Raw genomic sequence first — 20,980 nt, 5'->3', positions numbered from 1 at the left:
GAACAATTTGTTCAAACACATATACACACACACACACACACGTTATAAATTTGTAGTATTCACCATTTTAGATTGTAAAGTTTTTCTTTTGTGTGTGGATTAGCGCTATTCTTAACACTTTACAGAGCGCACCAATTTTTTTATTTTTTTTTTCACAATTATTTGAGTAGCAGCTGTTCATTTGAGCACACATCTGTGACGCTGTTACTACTTATTACATTGTATTCCTACCTGCGCCATTCTCAATAATTCCTTGTATTACACAGTCATGAGCCACTATTGTCACCATGGGGGGGGGGGGGGTTCCCGGCCCCCTGTGAAATGAAATGCCACGCACGAATAATGCCATTAATACACAATAAAGAAGAAAAAAAAAACTGAAAAAGTTGTGTAAATGTATTTATTCTCTTTTTTTTTTTTTTTTTCTCTTAAATTGATCTGTGCAAAATACCTCTGAGCCCATCGGCCAGCGGCGAGGGTTAGAGACGATGAAGGGCACGGAGCCTACTTGTCTTTGTATTATTGCATGTCAGAGGCGCATGAAGCAGCATCGTTAATCTACCGTGGACATAGAAAGTAAAAACTTCAGAATTTCTCTTGGCATAACAGGAGATCCCCGCCCCCCAAGGCAGAGCGCCGTCCGACGGGAAGCGTCACAGACTCCTCGTCCTCATCTGCGCTCCTTGCCGGGGGGGGGGGGGAAGGTCGCTTTATAAAGAAGGGACTGCGCAGGCTGCGTTGGAGGGTCAGGACAACGAAACACACAAATAGTTAAATAAATTAAACAAAAAAAATGAATATTTAAAAAAAAAAAAAAAAAAATCAGAGTGCATTTGTGTTGCAATATATAAAGTCTTTTGACGTCTCATCACTTACAACTTAATACTGAGGAAAGAAAAAAAAAAAAAAAATAATAATTCACAAACTTCTTCTTCATGACTCCTTAACACTGCGGGTCTAGCACGATAAAATTTAAAAATATATATATCATATTTATATATATATATATATTTATATCTTTCTGTAACAGCAAATAAGTGATGAAGTGCCAGTAAAGCAATATGAATACAATGTAACAGACGATGTAAAAAGAGAAAAAAAAAAAAGAAGTCACCATGACTTTGTAAGAAGTGCGGAAGGAGCGCTGTGGGCGGACGGCTCGGTACCAGGTCCATGGACAGGAAAATAGAACAGCTTGAAAAATAAGCTGATCGATATTCACTTTCACCTCTCTCATATGAAAGGATGTAAATAAGTCTTAAAGAAATATCTCTAGAAAATATTATACTCTCTAGTATAATAGACAGAGGGGGGTGCTGCGAGTGGCGGCGCGGTGAGGCGGCGGCGGCAGCAGCGGGGGGGGGGGGGGCGGTGGTGCCATAGGGTGCACAGTAGTGATCGATCTCTGGATTTGGCATCTGGGAGGGGTTCAGATGTTGATTCCTTTGACCAGGGAGCTCTCCAGAGTGATGTTGAACTCCTGCAGAGTCTGTAGGACGCGGATGAGCGAGTTGACCAACGTGTGGTCTTTGATTAAAGCCGTGTCCTCATACATTTGTGCTATTACAGGGCAGTCGGCCAGCAAGGCAATCCAGTGGTGCAAATAATGATCACTAGAAGAAGAAAAGAAAAAATTAGGGAGATTTGCTTTAAAAAAAAAAGGTTTGTCTGTCAATATGTACTCAAATCTACACGATGGAGAGCAAAAATACACAAGATATACTGTATGGGGCAAAAGAATGTGCACCCCCTGACCATCACACCCATAAGAGCTTGTTGGGCATCACTTTCAAAATCTATGGCCATTATCATGGGGGTGCCCTGCTCCCCCTATTGCCACCAATATGGATTTGGTTCCCCCTCCATGACCATTAATATGGAGCTGCCCCTCTCTCCCCCCCAGCCATTATTATCGAAGCCCCTCCTCCTCCCATGGCCATTATTATAGTGTTGCCCCCCCCTGTCCCCCATGGCCATTACTATGGGGTTGCGCCCCTATCCCCATGGCCATTACTATGCAGTTGCCCTCACCCCTCTCTCATGGCCATTAGTATGGAGTTGCCCCCTTTCCCACATGGCCACTACTATGGTGTCCCCCCCCTCTCCCTGTTGGCTATTACTATGGGGTTGCCCCCCCTCCCTCTCCCCAATGGCCATCACTATGGAGTCGACCCCCTCTCCCCTATGGCCATCACTATGGCGTTGCCCCCCTCTCCCCCTTATGGCCATTACTATGAGGCTGCCCCCTATCCCCATGGCCATTACTATGACGTTGACCCCCTCTCTCCCATGGCCATTAGTATGGAGTTGCCACCCTCTCCCCCATGGCCATTACTATGAAGTTTCTCCCCACCATTCATGGCCATGAATATGAATTTTCCCTTATCCTCACATGGCCACTAATATGGAGCTGCTCTCCTCCCCATGGTCATTAATCTGGACCCTCCACTCCCAGTGGCAATTATTATCAGGTTATTAATGTGCATGGATTGGGGGGGGGGGGGGGGCGCGCTGGGTTGAATGGAAGGGCATGGGGGGGGGGCATTTGAAGGGCATGGGTTGGGAAGAAAACGGGTGAAGGGGGGTTGCACGGCAGGGCATGGCTTGGGGGTTGCACGGCAGGGCATGGCTTGGGGGTTGCACGGCAGGGCATGGCTTGGGGGTTGCACGGCAGGGCATGGCTTGGGGGTTGCACGGAAGGGCATGGCTTGGGGGTTGCACGGAAGGGCATGGCTTGGGGGTTGCACGGAAGGGCATGGCTTGGGGGTTGCACGGAAGGGCATGGCTTGGGGGTTGCACGGAAGGGCATGGCTTGGGGGTTGCACGGAAGGGCATGGCTTGGGGGTTGCACGGAAGGGCATGGCTTGGGGGGGTGTCCCCTCAATGGAAGAAAATGATATTGCGGTGAGCACAATTTTCTTTCATCCATTGAGGGACACAGGCGGTTTCTACTTTGGTGGTGTCCCCAGGAAGTCCTACTGAGGGGATGACAACACAGCAAACACATGGCTAGATTTTTTGCAGCGAAACTGAAGAGGAGACATCGATCCTCATAGGACACTAGCAAAAAACTGGAGGCATGCTGGGAGTACGAAGGGTCATCATGGGCTAGCCTACAGATTTTTTTTGTAGGTCAGTGTTCAATCCTCCTGTAGGTGGCAGTATAACCCAACAGCTTCTGATTGGCTGTGTCCGTCAAAGGACAAGAAAGAAATGCTACCAAAAATGGTTTAATCACAGTCAGTAAGACCGATCACTCCTCTGTTTTCTGTACCTAAACCCCTAAGAGACAAACACACGGGAGCTCAAAAAAACTGAAGCTTCATGTGCCCATTCCTCAATAGGTTTGGGCTGTTCTGAAGAAGATGATTTTCCCCGACTACTGAAATTGTTGTCACCATGACCGGAAGTGAGAGGAATTCTCTCTAATGGAGCTTCAGAAAGCAGAATTGTATTCCAACCCCCACTCCATCCAAAGCTAAAACTTCTGCCTGGAGTTACACCTTAAATTTCAATGTAGAATTCACCATGTCTACGGCACTCACCGGGCTCCCAGGCACACCAACATCTGGAACTTGCCATCTTTGCCGATGTTGCGAGGAGTGCTGTTGATGGCGTTGATGATGCGGCTGAAGATACGGGCCCTCTTCTGCCAGTCTTCACTGGGGGCCCCTTCGCTGTACTCGAGGCCGTTGTAATGTGCTTGTGCCTTCTCTGAGAAGGAGGTGAAAAAAATTACATTACAAAACCCATAATGCTACAAGTGGCTATCCACATTCACCCTATTATAAAACAGTCAACCTGGGCACAAAATGCTGGGTGAATGTGGTCTACAGAGGCCACAAAAGGTGCCCCTTACAATGTGCCCAACCATCCCCCTATGTGCCCCTTCCCCCCCTTGCCCCTCAATTTTCTTAGCGCGCCCAAGTCTCCCACAGGCTCAAAGCCCTCAGCCCCCTGCAGAGCCTCCATAGTCATAGTGCCCCAACCTCTCACCAACCTCCAGAGCCCCCAGAGTGCTCTCCTGCCATGACCTCAAGTCTTCCATTGAGCCCCCATAAAGCCCCCTGCAGAGTCTCCAGACCTCCATAGTCATAGTGCCCCAACCTCTCAATGCCTCCCCAACCTCTAGCCCCCTGCAGAGCCTCCAGACTCCCCAGAGTGCCCTCCTGCCATGAACTTAAGTCTTCCAGAGTGCCCTCACAAAGCCCCCTGCAGAGCCTCCAGACCTCCATAGTCATAGTGCCCCAACTTCTCAATGCCTCACCAACCTCCAGCCCCCTGCAGAGCCTCCAGACCCCCCCCCCCCCCCCAGAGTGCCCTCCTGCCATGACCTCAAGTCTTCCATTGAGCCCCCACAAAGCCCCCTGCAAAGCCTCCAGACCTCCATAATCATAGTGCCCCAACCTCACAATGCCTCACCAACCTCCAGCCCCCTGCAGAGCCTCCAGACCCCCAGAGTGCTCTCCTGCCATGACCTCAAGTCTTCCATTGAGCCCCCATAAAGCCCCCTGCAGAGTCTCCAGACCTCCATAGTCATAGTGCCCCAACCTCTCAATGCCTCCCCAACCTCTAGCCCCCTGCAGAGCCTCCAGACTCCCCAGAGTGCCCTCCTGCCATGACCTTAAGTCTTCCAGAGTGCCCTCACAAAGCCCCCTGCAGAGCCTCCAGACCTCCATAGTCATAGTGCCCCAACTTCTCAATGCCTCACAAACCTCCAACCCCCTGCAGAGCCTCCAGACCCCCCCAGAGTGCCCTCCTGCCATGACCTCAAGTCTTCCAGAGTGCCCCCACAAAGCCCCCTGCAGAGCCTTCAGACCTCCATAGTCATAGTGCCCCACCTCTCACCAACCTCCAGAGCCCCCAGAGTGCCCTCCTGCCATGACCTCAAGTCTTCCAGAGTGCCCCCACAAAGACTCCTACGGTGCCTCCCAGCCCCAAGGAGAACCCTCCTCCCCCTGCCAAACCACTATAAAGCCTCATTCCTACACAGCTCACCTCAGCCACCTCCAGGACCCCCCAACACTTTACATAATCCTCATCCTTCACAGAACACTCAGTCTGTTTCAGAGTCCCCTAACTCCCTCCACAAACCCATTCCTCACCCTCACAGTGACACCCAACTCCATCAAAAAACTTGCAGTCCTCAACAGAGCCCCCTATATTTTTCTTCTTCGCGACATGTTTTTCCTCCTGATGACCTCTTATGTAAAAAGACCATTCTTCCTCTCCCTGGTCACTGTACACTACTAGGGCAGGGATCTTCAAACTACGGCCCTCCAGCTGTTGCCAAATTACAAGTCCCATGATGAGGCATTGGAAAATTCTGACATTCACAGACATGACTAGGCATGATGGGAATTGTAGTTCCTGAACAACTGGAGGGCCATAGTTTGAGGAACCCTGACCTAGGGTATTGTTATGACCACTGACCAGCACTGGGGCATTTAGCTTTTCACTATCAACACCAAGACATTTTTACCTCCTACCACTGATGCCGGGCATTTTTCCTATGTTTGCCCTGACCATTGGTGTAGGTAAACAGGGCCTGCTGATGAGGCAGAACAGCCATTCCTGTTGTACCGGGCTCAGCCCTGTCAGCTTAACAGGGGGTCCTGGGGCAACTTTACAGTTAACTCCAGTAAAATAAAAAAACAGGGCTTTCTAAAGCCCTGTAGGAGCAGCGATCTCAGTTTGATCAGATGCTTTAGTTTAGAGGCTAGAGAAGAGATATGGGGCCTAATGGACCCCAGATATCTCCATAAAGAGGACCTGTCATGGCTCACACTATTACATGTTCGAAGCTGGGTCAGGAGCGGGACCAGGGGTATGGCCAAGGGCGGTTCAAAGGGAGTTCCGCCGGGTAGGCACATGATTTCTGCGGCTCTGGATGTAAACGTCAATGTTTGGTATTAGGGATTCATTATTATCCAATGACCACTCGCATTTTGTAGTAACTGGCCTGAACAGAGGAAAATCACACAATACATTGATGCCTTCTTATGAAAAGTCCTAAAAAAAACATGGCAGCTCAACACCTCCAGTTGACCAAGCCACGTACTTGTGTCCAAAGAGCAAAGATAATTCTAAGGAAAGAAATACACGCAAAGCCAACAAATCATTCCATAGCCTTTCCTTTCCGGTTCATAGGTGGGTGTGGGGGTGTGGATAAGTGACAAGAGAAGAAGGAGGTCTTCGAGGAACAGACATCACCACTGGATTTATCTTTTCCCAATCCCATTGACTATGTAACCATTTCCATTCCTCACCTAGGAAGTCCCATATGAAGATGCTTTTGAAGAGTCGCGGTGACTTGAATCCGTGCTGGAAAACTTGTTCCAGAGCCGACACCAGACCGCCCTCCCCGCAGAGCAGCAACGTCAAACTTCCCCTCTGTAATGGTAACAGAACACGGTAAAGAACACGGCACAGCGGGGAACTTCTGGTGAACTACAGATTATTACACAACACTGCTGCAAAAGTGAGCACCATTAGATCTGCATGCCGGCATCCCATCCCAGGCCACATGGAGCCCCCTGGAGTGCCCATGTGGACAACAATCTAGATAATAAAATGAGTCTCTCCATCTCTCACATAGCCAATGGCTGGACACCGAGAACTGCATTGTGCAGTGTGGGAGGAAGAATACTAAATTAAAAGTCTACATTAAGGAACTTTGTAGGGGATGCTTAAAGTGTTACTAAACCCAAGAACCAGTAGTCACTATATCTGCTCTCCCCAGGAGCCTGCACTCACTATATCTGCTCTCCCCAGGAGCCTGCACTCACTATATCTGCTCTCCCCAGGAGCCTGCATTCACTATATCTGCTCTCCCCAGGAGCCTGCATTCACTATATCTGCTCTCCCCAGGAGCCTGCACTCACTATATCTGCTCTCCCCAGGAGCCTGCATTCACTATATCTGCTCTCCCCAGGAGCCTGCATTCACTATATCTGCTCTCCCCAGGAGCCTGCATTCACTATATCTGCTCTCCCCAGGAGCCTGCATTCACTATATCTGCTCTCCCCAGGAGCCTGCATTCACTATATCTGCTCTCCCCAGGAGCCTGCATTCACTATATCTGCTCTCCCCAGGAGCTTGCATTCACTATATCTGCTCTCCCCAGGAGCCTGCATTCACTATATCTGCTCTCCCCAGGAGCTTGCATTCACTATATCTGCTCTCCCCAGGAGCCTGCATTCACTATATCTGCTCTCCCCAGGAGCCTGCATTCACTATATCTGCTCTCCCCAGGAGCTTGCATTCACTATATCTGCTCTCCCCAGGAGCCTGCATTCACTATATCTGCTCTCCCCAGGAGCCTGCATTCACTATATCTGCTCTCCCCAGGAGCCTGCATTCACTATATCTGCTCTCCCCAGGAGCCTGTCCTCACTATATCTGCTCTCCCCAGGAGCCTACACTCACTATATTTGCTCTCCCCAGGAGCCTTCAGTCACTATATCTGATCTCCCCAGGAGCCTGCGCTCACTATATTTGCTCTCCCCAGGAGCCTGCGCTCACTATATCTGCTCTCCCCAGGAGCCTGCGCTCACTATATCCGCTCTCCCCAGGAGCCTGTCCTCACTATATCTGCTCTCCTCAGGAGCCTGTCCTCACTATATCTGCTCTCCTCAGGAGCCTGCACTCACTATATCCGCTCTCCCCAGGAGCCTGCACTCACTATATCCGCTCTCCTCAGGAGCCTGCACTCACTATATCTGGTCTCCCCAGGAGCCTGCACTCACTATATCTGGTCTCCCCAGGAGCCTGTCCTCACTATATCTGCTCTCCTCAGGAGCCTGCACTCACTATATCCGCTCTCCTCAGGAGCCTGCACTCACTATATCTGCTCTCCCCAGGAGCCTGCACTCACTATATCTGATCTCCCCAGGACTCTGCACTCACTATATCTGCTCTCCCCAGGAGCCTGTCCTCACTATATCTGCTCTCCCCAGGAGCCTACACTCACTATATCTGATCTCCCCAGGAGCCTGTCCTCACTATATCTGCTCTCCCCAGGACTCTGCACTCACTATATCTGCTCTCCCCAGGACTCTGCACTCACTATATCTGCTCTCCCCAGGACTCTGCACTCACTATATCTGCTCTCCCCAGGACTCTGCACTCACTATATCTGCTCTCCCCAGGAGCCTGCACTCACTATATCTGCTCTCCCCAGGAGCCTGCACTCACTATATCTGCTCTCCCCAGGACTCTGCACTCACTATATCTGATCTCCCCAGGACTCTGCACTCACTATATCTGCTCTCCCCAGGACTCTGCACTCACTATATCTGCTCTCCCCAGGAGCCTGCACTCACTATATCCGCTCTCCCCAGGAGCCTGCATTCACTATATCCGCTCTCCCCAGGAGCCTGCCCTCACTATATCCGCTCTCCTCAGGAGCCTGCACTCCCTATATTTGCTCACCCACAGTACAAAGAACAAGGAAATGCAATTATTTTTGTAAATATAAACTGCTAAATACCTTTTATCAGCAGTATATAGCAGTTTTGTGACTTCTATCAGTGTGTGGTTAAAACTCGGGGGAGGAGTTTTCATTCTCCTCAGATTGCCCTGTGAGACTGCAGGACCCCTGACCCTCTGTCTGGACAGTCCTGTGCTGATCACATACACCCTCCCAAGAAAAAAAAAAAAAAAAAAAAACTCTCTAGCGATACACACCAAACTGAGTATGTGCAGCCTGACTCCAAAGGCTCTGTCTTGTCTAAGGAATGGATTGGAGACAGTGGAAGAAGGGGAGGATCAGAGAAGACAGGATCAAAACCACCTTTTTTACACAATGCAGAGAATTAACCCCTTAGGTTCCACAGTGAGTATAACAAGCAAGCTTTACTGCATACACAGACGTAATGTAGAGGTGGCATTTTTTTTTGTTTTACAGTAACAATGAATAGCAGATTAAAGATACAAAACAAGTATTCCTTTAATCCCCTTCTGCTGGTGGAAGCCGCCCCGGGGTGGGTTTTTAGTGCCGCAGAGGTGCCACTATAATCCATTGGTCAGAGAACAGGATCTCTGCCGTGTCCATCAATGGCTGGAAGAGAAATGGAGGTATCGGGGGAAAATACTAAGTTGTTACCTCTTTCTCCGGTTTGTGAAAATGTTTTACAATTCCATTGACGGCCTCTCCTATGGCCTCCTGTATCTGACCCGTATTCAGTTCTGTGTGAAGAAGAAATATCGCCATGGTTAGTAATGGAGCTTTCACTGGTCGAGAAAAAAAAAAAAAAAGAGAAGAGGAGGATGTTACAAACGGAAACCGAAAATATTTGTTCTCTGATAAGAAGCACAGCCATGTGATCAGAGCCAATGTAGTGATAGCTGGCAGAATGATGAGGTCATGTGACCGGGCAGAGCCCATACAGCAAATACAAAGTAGTGAGGTCATGTGACCGGGCAGAGCTCATACAGCAAATACTGACAAAGTTTATTTCAATAAAAAACATTACAAAATCCAATTATATCAAAAGTTCATGGGAAAGGCAAGGTATTTCGACTAGTTTCGCTTCTCGGCTTCTTCAGGAATTACCTACATCTAAAAATACATCAATTACTCATAAATCTATATAAAACATATGTATACAAAAGTGATCATGAATCACAAAAAATTCAACTGAAAAAATAAAGGAGACAACATTGCGGTACATAACAAGAGCAGAGTCTTACCTAAACGCCCTTACCCCTTGACAAGCCAGAACCAAACAGGGGAAAGCTTCTGGCTTGTCCAGGGGTAAGGGCGTTTAGGTAAGACTCTGCTCTTGTTATGTACCGCAATGTTGTCTCCTTTATTTTTTTCAGTTTAATTATTTGTGATTCATGATCACTTTTATATACATATATTGTCTATAGATTTATGAGTAATTTTTAGATGTAGGTAATTCCTGAAGAAGCTGAGAAGCGAAACTAGTCGAAATACCTCACCTTTCCCATGAACTTTTGATATAATTGGATTTTGTAATTTTTTATTGAAATAAACTGTACTATTTTTTTTATGTAACGTTTGTTTTCTTATCTGATGTATTGAATATTATGTGCACCGTAATCGTCCCCTCGCTCACATCCCCTTGATACCTCTGTCTGGAGACCAGAGGCCTCAATATATTTAGTCTATATACAATTGGGATGAGGGTGCACAGTGTAAATAGTATAACTCTCAATTACCTTGTGAGGCCACTATTAATCACCATACAGCAAATACTGACAAATTAATGAGGTCATGTGACCAGGTAGAGCTCATACAGTAAATACGGACAAAGTAATGAGGTCATGTGACCGGGCAGAGCTCATACAGCAAATAGTGACAAAGTAATGAGGTCATGTGACCGGGCAGAGCCCATACAGTAAATACGGACAAAGTAATGAGGTAATGTGACCAGGTAGAGCTCATACAGCAAATAGTGACAAAGTAATGAGGTCATGTGACCGGGCAGAGCCCATACAGTAAATACGGACAAAGTAATGAGGTAATGTGACCAGGTAGAGCTCATACAGCAAATAGTGACAAAGTAATGAGGTCATGTGACCGGGCAGAGCTCATACAGCAAATACTGACAAAGTAATGAGGTCATGTGACCAGGTAGAGCTCATACAGCAAATACTGACAAAGTAATGAGGTCATGTGACCGGGCAGAGCTCATACAGCAAATAGTGACAAAGTAATGAGGTCATGTGACCGGGCAGAGCTCATACAGCAAATACTGACAAAGTAATGAGGTCATGTGACCGGGCAGAGCTTATACAGCAAATAGTGACAAAGTAATGAGGTCATGTGACCGGACAGAGCTCATACAGCAAATACTGACAAAGTAATGAGGTCATGTGACCGGACAGAGCTCATACAGCAAATACTGACAAAGTAATGAGGTCATGTGACCGGACAGAGCTCATACAGCAAATACTGACAAAGTAATGAGGTCATGTGACCAGGTAGAGCTCATACAGCAAATACTGACAAAGTAATGAGGTCATGTGACCAGGCAGAGCCCATGTAGAAAACACTGGCAGAGCGATGAGGTCAGGTGACCAGGAAGAACAATTAAGTGAACACCGGTGTAGTGATAGGATCACGTGACCATGCAGAGCCAACTTAGTCAATACTGGTGGAGGAATGAGGTCCCAGCTATAGAATTTTAACGAATTTTCGGAAAAATAAGTTAAACGAGTTTTTTCTTAATTCAGATATTTCCGAATTAACAAATTTGTCGAAATTCGTTAGGGAATTCGGAAAACAAAACGCGTTGCACATGTCTACTGTCTAGTTCCTGGCAGAGCGTTGTTGGGTCCCAGTTGTATACGGTGTCTTACTTACTCGGTCGACTGTTGGGCGAGATGGCCACAAGTCTGCGGATCATGCCGGGCGAGTGTTGCAGGGGGGGCGTCCGGCAAGGTCTATCTTCTGTATCGGTAGTTGGCGTCAGAAGATCGCCAACCAGAACTCTCTCCAGACTTCCATCATCCATCCCTTTCCCCAGCCAGCGGCCACAAGGGAACCTGCGGAGACGACACTTGTAAGGCACCACATTTCACCCGCTCAGACACAAAAATATTAACTCCTAACAAATAGTTTCATTTGATTCAGGGACAGGCTGATGCCCCCCCCCCCCCTCTCTGGTTCCGGTCCCGGAAACAGCATTAAGCCGGCTTGCCCTCAAACTGGCCTCCTTTGCACACTGCTGGCCGGGACCTTCCAGGACTCCTCCAGGAAAGAGCGCTGGAAGCTACACAATGCAATGGATGCCGCGTATACTGCGGTGCTGACAGGTCCCCTTGGCGCCCACACAGCTGCATCATTTCGGAGGGCGTAACAAATCAATTCGATCCGCACACGCCGCGGAGGAGCGGAGGTCGGTCTAACGTAAAAGGCAGAGAATTCTCACTTGTACGCGTGTCCTGTAATCTCATTGCGAACCATGACGTATTCCACCAGCCACTTGGCGTACAGCCCGGAGTTGTCGTGTCCGATCTGAACGGTTGTCAGCTTCCCGAGATTCTGGCACTGCAGGAGAGGAGAGACGCCGGGTCACGCAACGAAGTGCAGAGAACTCCGAATACATACAGTAACAAGATATACATGTAGAATGCCAGTTATACACTCAACCAAATGGCATCACTACAGATCCCAAAACAAAACAAATAAAAAAAAAAAAAAAATTAAAGTACATCGGGCATGCGCAGCACAACTTATCCTTCTGCCCCACTGCCACCACCTTACCCAACCCCCTCATATTTGCCAACAATCCCCGACTGTCAAAACGATGGCAGGATAGTGCTGGCCAACACGGTACACCCAATATAGTACTCTATCACTTTGTATCTCTCCGGTTTGATCAACGTTTATAAACAATGTTACTTTGTATCTCTCCATCTCACGTCTGATCAATGTTTATAAACATTAAATCAGACAGGAGATACAAAGTAACATTGTTTATAAGCATTAATAAGACAGGAGAAAGAGAGATACAAAGTAACTTTGTAAACAATGTTAATTTGTCTCCATCTCCTGTATTACTTTGTATCTCCTGTCTGATTAATGTTTATAAACAGACAAATTAACATTGTTTACAAAATTACTTTGCATCTCTCCATCTCCTGTTTTATGTTTATAAACAGAGATGCAAAGTAACTTTGTTTGTAAACAATGTTAATTTGTCTCCATCTCCTGTCTGATCAATGTTTATAGAGAGATACAAAGTAACATTGTTTATAAACATTAATCAGACAGGAGATGGAGACAAATTAACATTGTTTACAAACAAAGTTACTTTGCATCTCTCTATCTCCTGTCTTATGTTTATAAACAGAGATGCAAAGTAACTTTGTTTATAAACAATGTTACTTTGTATCGCTCTAACATTGTTTATAAACATTGATCAGACAGGAGATAGAGACAAATTAACATTGTTTACTAAGTTACTTTGTATCTCTTTATATAAACATAAGACAGGAGAGAGAGAGAGAGACATGCAAAGTAACTTTGTTTGTAAACAATGTTAATTTGTTACTTTGTATCTCTCTAGAAACATTAATCAGACAGGAGATAGAGAGATACAAAGTAACATTGTTAACATTGATCAGACAGGAGATAGATACAAAGTAACAATGTTTATAAACAATGTCACTTTGTATCTCTCAATCTCCTGTCTGATCAATGTTTATAAACAATGTTACTTTGTATCCATCTCCTGTCTGATCAATGTATATAAACACTGTTACTTTGTATCTCTCTATAAACATTGATCAGACGAGAGATTGAGAGATACAAAAGTAACATTGCATCTCTCAATCTCCTCTCTGTACAAAAAAGGTTTGCCATTTAAAGTGATTTAAAAAAATAAAGTTTAAACCTTTACAAACATGTTATACTTACCTGCTCGGTGTAATGGCCCCAATCCTCTCCTCTTCTCGGGTCCCCCTCAACAATCCCGACTCCTCCCCTCTGTGAGTACCCCCCAAAGCAAGCCGCTTACTATTGGGGGTGGGGGGGGAACTAGTGTGGGGTCACGCCCGAGTCAGCCGTTTGTCTCCATAAAGACAGGTAGAGTGTGGCTCAGCCCCACCCCCTCCTCCCTGGCTGTGATTGACAGCAGCAGGAGCCAATGGCTTCCACTGCTGTGTCTGTGGCAATGAGGAGAGAGAAAGCCAAGACAGCATTTGCTCTCATATCTGCACATCACTGGACTGAGATCAGGCACAGGCAAGTATGGGGGGGGGGGGGGGTGGGGGGTTGTATGTAGACGTTCTTATCACGTTAAAACATAAAATGCATTAAGGTTAAAAAAGAAAAAAAAAAAAATTCCGCCTTTTAAATGGCCCCCCCAGCAGCCGGCGTTACCTCGTAGGTCATCTCCAGAATGCTGCGCGGCACCTGCAGAACGCCCGTCTCCCCCAGCTCTCCGGAGATACAGATCCAGGGGTTGGCGGTGAACATTGAGCCCCCCAATTTCTTGCTGGGCATGATGAGGATATGATAGGGGATCACTGGAGAGATAAAACAATAGATATATTAGTTACATTCGATACAACAATGTTCATTAAAAAAATACCATCTGCGATCACTTGGCGCTTCTCACCATAGCAGAACGCCGGGGCAAATAACGAAGAGCCGAATCTACCCCCCTTTAGGGCTGCAAAGATCATTTGTAAACAGATACTTTGTAATTGGTATATAATGAACAGAAGGAGGTTGGGACCTTAAATGAAACACCTCGGGGGGGGGGGGGGGGGGGGGGGGAGAGAGGCGCCTCCATCCTAAAATTGGGTAATAGAAGAGGAAATTAGGACTTTGAGGCACATAGAGGAATTTTCAAATGTCGTTGGTTATGTTTATTGCTGCTGAATAAAGTTAATTTTATGCGTGGAACTCAGCTTTAATACGGATTCATTATATATATATATATATATATATATATATATATATATATATATATATATATATATATAGCGCCGGCTCCTGAAGAGCTCCTATACTTTTTTAAAGTTAAGGTTACACCTGAACTGCTGTTTGGTTTGGGTACAATTGTTCTCAATTTGGACCTCAGCATCAGTCTGACAGGACTATGGGATGTTCAGCCTGGCCACAGGGGGCACTGTCTCTTCTGGCAGGCATAGAACCACAGTCTGGTTGGGTGCTTTAGGCCGGGTTCACACCGCTGCGATGCGGGAACGCCGCGAATCCGCGGCGTTTTCCCGCATCGCACTACTCCCGCCGCAGTTCACACTGCCCTATGCGGACGGCTGGGAGTGTCAATGATATGTTAATGACACCCCCAGATCTGTCCGCATATCGCAGTGCGATCTGCCGACTCGCACAGGAATCGGATCGCATGGTGTGAACCCCCATGCGATCCGGATTCTGTTGCGGACCAAAAAAAAGGGTCCCGTGCGAGTTTGCTGCGGGAGCGATGCGAATTCAGCCATACTGTCTGTAAGCGATGCGAATTCAGCCATACTGTCTGTATGGCTGAACTTGCATCGCTACGGAGATCGGATGTGATTTGCGGTGCGAATCACATCCGGATCTCCCCCCGCAGCAGTGTGAACCCAGCCTTAAAGAGGGATTCCACCAAAAAAAAAAAAATATTAAAAGCCAGCAGCTATAAAATACTACAGCTGCTGACTTTTAATAAATGGACCCACACCTGTCCCGGGTTCCAGCGATGCCGGCAGCCGAGGCCGATCGATCGCTCGGCTCTCGGCTGCTGCCGCCACCATTCTAGGTGAGGGAATCAGGAAGTGAAGCGAATTGACTTCACTTCCCGGTTCCCTACTGCGCATGCGCGAGCCGCGCAATAGGAAATCTCCGCGCTGTCACTGGGACCCGTGTGTGTCCCAGCAGACAGCGCGGCAGGACAGGATATGGCATAGACTCCCACCGGAGTCTATGCCCGGAAGTGGGTGTAAATACCTGTCTTTGACAGGTATCTCCACCCCCCCCTCCCCCCTGAAAGGTGTCAATTGTGACACCGGAGGGGGGAAGGGATCCGATCAGCGGAGGTTCCACTTTAGGGTGGAACCCGCTTTAAGTTTACTCTCTCTCGAAGCCAGCCCAGTGGGAGTGGCACTCTTGCTGTGCTTTCTGGGAGAGGGTACTTAAGATGCGGATGTCACGTGGTTCGGGGTTTCCGGTCCAGAAGGATGTTCTGACTCCATGGTCCTGGTCCTTCTGACCAGCCACCAGGAAGCGTATGGCCTGGGGTGCGGATCCACCCGACTTATTGTCTTGGGGCTGGCTAGCCCGAGGCAAGGAAACTAAAGCAGGATTCCGAGGTGGTCCGGTGCCGTCTCCGGTAGCTGGAGAGGCTCAGCAAATTCATAGCTATCCAGAGGAGGACTCTTCAGAAGAAGGCCACGTACGGGTTGGTTTCCTACCAAGAGCCTGGAGGGGGCTGAAGTACCCAAGTGAATCCAGTCTCGATGGTATCGCCAAACTGGCTGAAAGATCCAGGTATGACACGAGTGTTCTACAAGTTTTAGTTTCCTGAAGTTCTTCAACACCATCTGTGGCAGAAGACTTTGTTCCTGAGTAAAGCACCTTGTGGGCTGCTAGACCTTGTGAGAGAGGGACTGTCCAACCTGAGTGACCATCCAGCTGTGAATGGCTATTCTCTGGATTTAGTCAAAGTAAGCAAGTCCTTCATTATTGACTTTGACACTAAGAGTACCTGGACTTTTCTCCTAACCCTCTCATCCTATTTTAAGAGACAAAATATCCCTTTATGCGGATCTGTTGTCAGTCTCTGAGTTTACTGGGCCATCAACCACGGGACACCCCCCTAGACACAGATCGAGGAGGAGAAGGTAATAAGCCCAACCAAACCAGCAGCTCCTTCGGGGGTCGGTGCTACATATATTTTTCTCTACAGAATTGTTCTTTGCATCTTCTCCTGTATTATTATTATTAACAATGTATATAGCGCCAACAGTTTAGCAGCACTTTACAATGTATAGGGGGGGGACAACACAATTACAGTACAATACAAAAGGTACAGGAGGGCCCGGCTCGTAGAGCTTACATTCTAAAAGGAGGGGGAGGTGGTACAAAAGGTAATAGATGCAGAGAATGATTTGATGGGGCGGCTCGGTGACAGTTGTTTGGTGGTGTGGGATCGGCTTCCCTGAATAAATTAGTTTTCAGGGATCTCCCAAAGGTGGACAGGGTAGGGGCTGATTGGACAGACTGGGTAGGGAGTTCCAGAGGATGGGAGAGGCTCTGGAGAAGTCCTGGAGGTGGACAGGTTAGGGGCTGATCAGACAGACTGGGGTAGGGAGTTCCAGAGGATGGGAGAGGCTCTGGAGAAGTCCTGGAGGGTGGACAGGGTAGGGGCTGATCGGACAGACTGGGGCAGGGAGTTCCAGAGGATGGGAGAGGCTCTGGAGAAGTCCTTGGAGGTGGACAGGTTAGGGGGCTGATCGGACAGACTGGAGTAGGGAGTTCCAGGGATGGGAGAGGCTCTGGAGAAGTCTTGAAGGCGTGCATGAGAGGAGGTAACAAGGGAGATAGAGAGCAGGAGGTCCCGGGAGGAGCGGAGGGGACGATTTGGGGGATATCTGCAGATGAGGTTGGTGATTTAGATGGGGGAGAGCTTGTGGATGGCCTTGTGTGTTATGGTTAGCATTTTGAATTTTACACGATGGGGGGAGGGGGGAGCCAGTGAAGGGATTGGCAGAGAGGGGCGGCAGTCACGGAACGATTAGTGAGGTGTATTAGTCTAGCAGCAGCATTCATAATAGACTGAAGGGGGGAGGGGCTGCTTAAAGAGGAGGGCCGTTTAAAAAAAAAATAATAATAATAATTAAGTCAGCAGCTGCAAACACTGCAGCTGCTGACTTAATAAGCACACTTACCTGTCCGGGGCACCCGCGATGTCGGCCGCCCGAGGCCGACCCGTCCCTCAGCTCTCGGGTCCCGGTGCCGCCATTCCTTCTAAGGGAAACAGGCAGTGGAGCCTTGCGGCTTCACTGCTGGTTTCCTACTGCGCATGCGCGAGTCACGCAGCTCTTTGTGAATGGGACGCGCTGTGTTCTGGGACACACAGTTCCAGAACACAGCACGACCCATTACCCAGAAGACAACGCGACGAGGAGAGAATAAAGAAGACCTCCGCGGAGGAGGAAGAGGAAGATTAGGATTATGTGCCCTAGCAACAGGCATTTCTGGTAAGTAAAAAAAAAAATAAAAATTTTTTTTTTCATTTTTTTAGATTTTTTTGTCATTTTTAATATTTTTTTTTTTTCTCAGGGTGGCCCTCCACTTTAAGGGTCGGCCATTAAGGAGAGAGTTGCAGTAGTCAAGGCGGGAAATAATCGCGGAGTGAACGAGATGCTTTGTGGTGTCATTAGTCAGGAAGGTGGAATTCTGGAGATGTTGCGGAGGTGAAGGCGGCAGGATTTAGCCAGTGATTGGATGGGGGGCTGAAGGAGAGGTCAGAGTCAAGGATCACACCCAGGACCCCGGCATGTGTGGAGGGACCAATGGTTGTGTTGTTGCTATTAATGGTGAAGTGATGAGGAGTAGCACTTGGGGAAACTCGATGGATAACTGACCTCCGTTATTATTATCCCATGGGGATATTAATTGTTCTATCAATAACAGTGGATTGTGCCCCTCGGTTTATGGAAGAAATATATAGATTTTTTTTGTATGGAAATGTTATATATAAAAAAAATAAAAATAATTTTTATATATTTTTTTTTTTTATAATTATATATAATTAAATTTTAATCTATTTATCTTAGTGATGTGGCATTTTATAAAAGGGTCATTAAGTCTGATTCTGTTGTATAGGGGGTGCCAGAGGTGGGGGGGGGGGGGGCTATATCAATGACCTGAGCAAATTTAATTTATTTTTATTGTATTCCCTTTACATCAAAATGTTACGTTTGATTGGAGGAATCCAATTAGCTACTGTATGTTAAGAGGCTAGAACGTTTAATGCATCTTTAGAAGTATTCATTTAGAACAATTGTTGTTTGTTTGTAAAAAGCCACTTTTTTTTAAAAATGAATACAAAAATTGGCATATCAAACAGTGCAGCTTATGTGACCAACTGAACGTTTTGGGGAGAGAGAGAGAGAGAGAGACAGAGAGAGAGACAGAGAGAGAGACAGAGAGAGAGACAGAGAGAGAGACAGAGAGAGAGACAGAGAGGAGACAGAGAGAGAGACAGAGACAGAGAGAGAGACCGAGGAGAGAGAGAGAGACAGAGAGAGAGAGAGAGACAGAGAGAGAGAGAGAGACAGAGAGAGAGAGAGAGACAGAGAGAGAGAGAGAGAGACAGAGACAGAGACAGAGCGAGAGAGAGAGACAGAGAGAGAGAGAGAGACAGAGAGAGAGACAGAGAGAGAGAGAGAGACAGAGAGAGAGACAGAGAGAGAGAGAGAGACAGAGAGAGAGAGAGACAGAGAGAGACAGAGAGAGACAGAGAGAGAGAGATACAGAGAGAGAGAGAGAGACAGAGAGAGAGAGAGAGACAGAGAGAGAGAGAGATACAGAGAGAGAGAGAGATACAGAGAGAGAGAGAGATACAGAGAGAGAGACAGAGAGATACAGAGAGAGAGACAGAGAGATACAGAGAGAGAGAGAGAGATACAGAGAGAGAGAGAGAGATACAGAGAGAGAGAGAGAGAGAGAGATACAGAGAGAGAGAGAGAGAGAGAGATACAGAGAGAGAGAGAGAGAGAGATACAGAGAGAGAGAGAGATACAGAGAGAGAGAGAGAGATACAGAGAGAGAGAGATACAGAGAGAGAGAGAGAGATCGATACAGAGAGAGAGAGAGATCGATACAGAGAGAGAGAGATCGATACAGAGAGAGAGAGAGAGAGAGAGAGAGAGAGAGAGAGAGAGAGAGATCGAGATACAGAGAGATCGAGATACAGAGAGAGAGAGAGATACAGAGAGAGAGAGAGATCGAGATACAGAGAGAGAGAGAGATCGAGATACAGAGAGAGAGAGAGATCGAGATACAGAGAGATCGAGATACAGAGAGATCGAGATACAGAGAGATCGAGATACAGAGAGATCGAGATACAGAGAGAGAGAGATACAGAGAGAGAGAGATCAAGATACAGAGAGAGAGAGATCGAGATACAGAGAGAGAGAGATCGAGATACAGAGAGAGAGAGATCGAGATACAGAGAGAGAGAGATCGAGATACAGAGAGAGAGAGATCGAGATACAGAGAGAGAGAGATCGAGATACAGAGAGAGAGAGATCGAGATACAGAGAGAGAGAGAGATCGAGATACAGAGAGAGAGAGAGATCGAGATACAGAGAGAGAGAGATCGAGATACAGAGAGAGAGAGATCGAGATACATAGAGAGAGAGATCGAGATACAGAGAGAGAGAGATCGAGATACAGAGAGAGAGAGATCGAGATAGAGAGAGAGAGAGATCGAGATACAGAGAGAGAGAGATCGAGATACATAGAGAGAGAGATCGAGATACATAGAGAGAGAGATCGAGATACATAGATAGAGATCGAGATACATAGATAGAGATCGAGATACATAGATAGAGAGAGATACATAGATAGAGAGAGATACAGAAAGAGAGAGATAAAGAAAGAGAGATACAGAAAGAGAGATACAGAGAGAAAAGAGATACAGAGAGAGATACAGAGAGAAAAGAGATACAGAGAGAGATACAGAGAGAAAAGAGATACAGAGAGAGATACAGAGAGAAAAGAGATACAGAGAGAGATACAGAGAGAAAAGAGATACAGAGAGAAAAGAGATAGAGAGAGAAAAGAGATACAGAGAGAAAAGAGATACAGAGAGAGATAGAGAGAAAAGAGATACAGAGAGAGATGGAGAGAGATACAGAGAGAGATACAGAGAGAAGAGAGATACAGAGAGATACAGACAGAGAGAGAGATAGTGAAAGAGAGAGATAGATAGTGAGAGAGAGATAGATAGATAGATAGATAGAGAGAGAGAGAGAGAGACCACATTTAACACAGCAGACGCTCACGGTAAAATCGGCGGTCAGGATGGCGGGCGCCGATATATACTCACTGATTGTGGTGAAAACGTTTGTAAAGCAGAAATAGTCCACAGCATTGAAGGACAGAAGGTGGTAGAGGAATTGCTCCTTCTCATCATCACAGCGCAGGAAGGCGTAACGCTTGTAGAGTTTTCTGGAGTGAAAAAAAAATAAAAAAAATATATATATATAAATCACATTTTTAGAATGAGCCCCAGAAAGACACAGATATACCGCAGGGTGGCAGGATGGGGTTTAATATCAGGGTGTGGTCTTTCCGCACAGACCGTACATAATACACGGCAGAGAAGATCCAGCGAGGTAATAATTTGTAATCATTTCTCTACAATCTCTACATGGAACATTCTCCGACAATGAGAATCCCGTAGGTGAAGAGTCACAGGCCAGCCATCGGGGGAGTCCAGTCCCTCCCGGGGTCCCTGCCATAGCAGTAGACAAGGTGAAGCACCCG

General features: G+C 47.1%; 1 protein-coding gene across 1 annotated transcript; it reads right to left on the bottom strand.

Moving 5' to 3' along the window:
* Nucleotides 1–394: 394 nt before the first annotated feature.
* DENND5A (DENN domain containing 5A) lies at nt 395–20,662 on the bottom strand (the record flags this gene model as incomplete). Its single annotated transcript, XM_077453646.1, is given in 8 exon segments — nt 395–1,613; nt 3,546–3,714; nt 6,270–6,393; nt 9,107–9,189; nt 11,336–11,517; nt 11,904–12,022; nt 13,859–14,004; nt 20,541–20,662. Coding segments are annotated over 8 exon segments (1,129 nt in total), but the record flags the coding sequence as incomplete, so codon positions are not given.
* Between the last annotated feature and the right edge of the window lie 318 nt (nt 20,663–20,980).

Source organism: Lithobates pipiens, unplaced genomic scaffold (assembly GCF_037356315.1).
Source record: "Lithobates pipiens isolate NorthernLeopardFrog02 unplaced genomic scaffold, aLitPip1_a1.2 Scaffold_24, whole genome shotgun sequence".
Lineage (NCBI taxonomy): Eukaryota > Metazoa > Chordata > Amphibia > Anura > Ranidae > Lithobates > Lithobates pipiens.
Note: the sequence above shows the minus strand (reverse complement) of the source record. Positions and strands in the feature narration are given on the sequence as shown.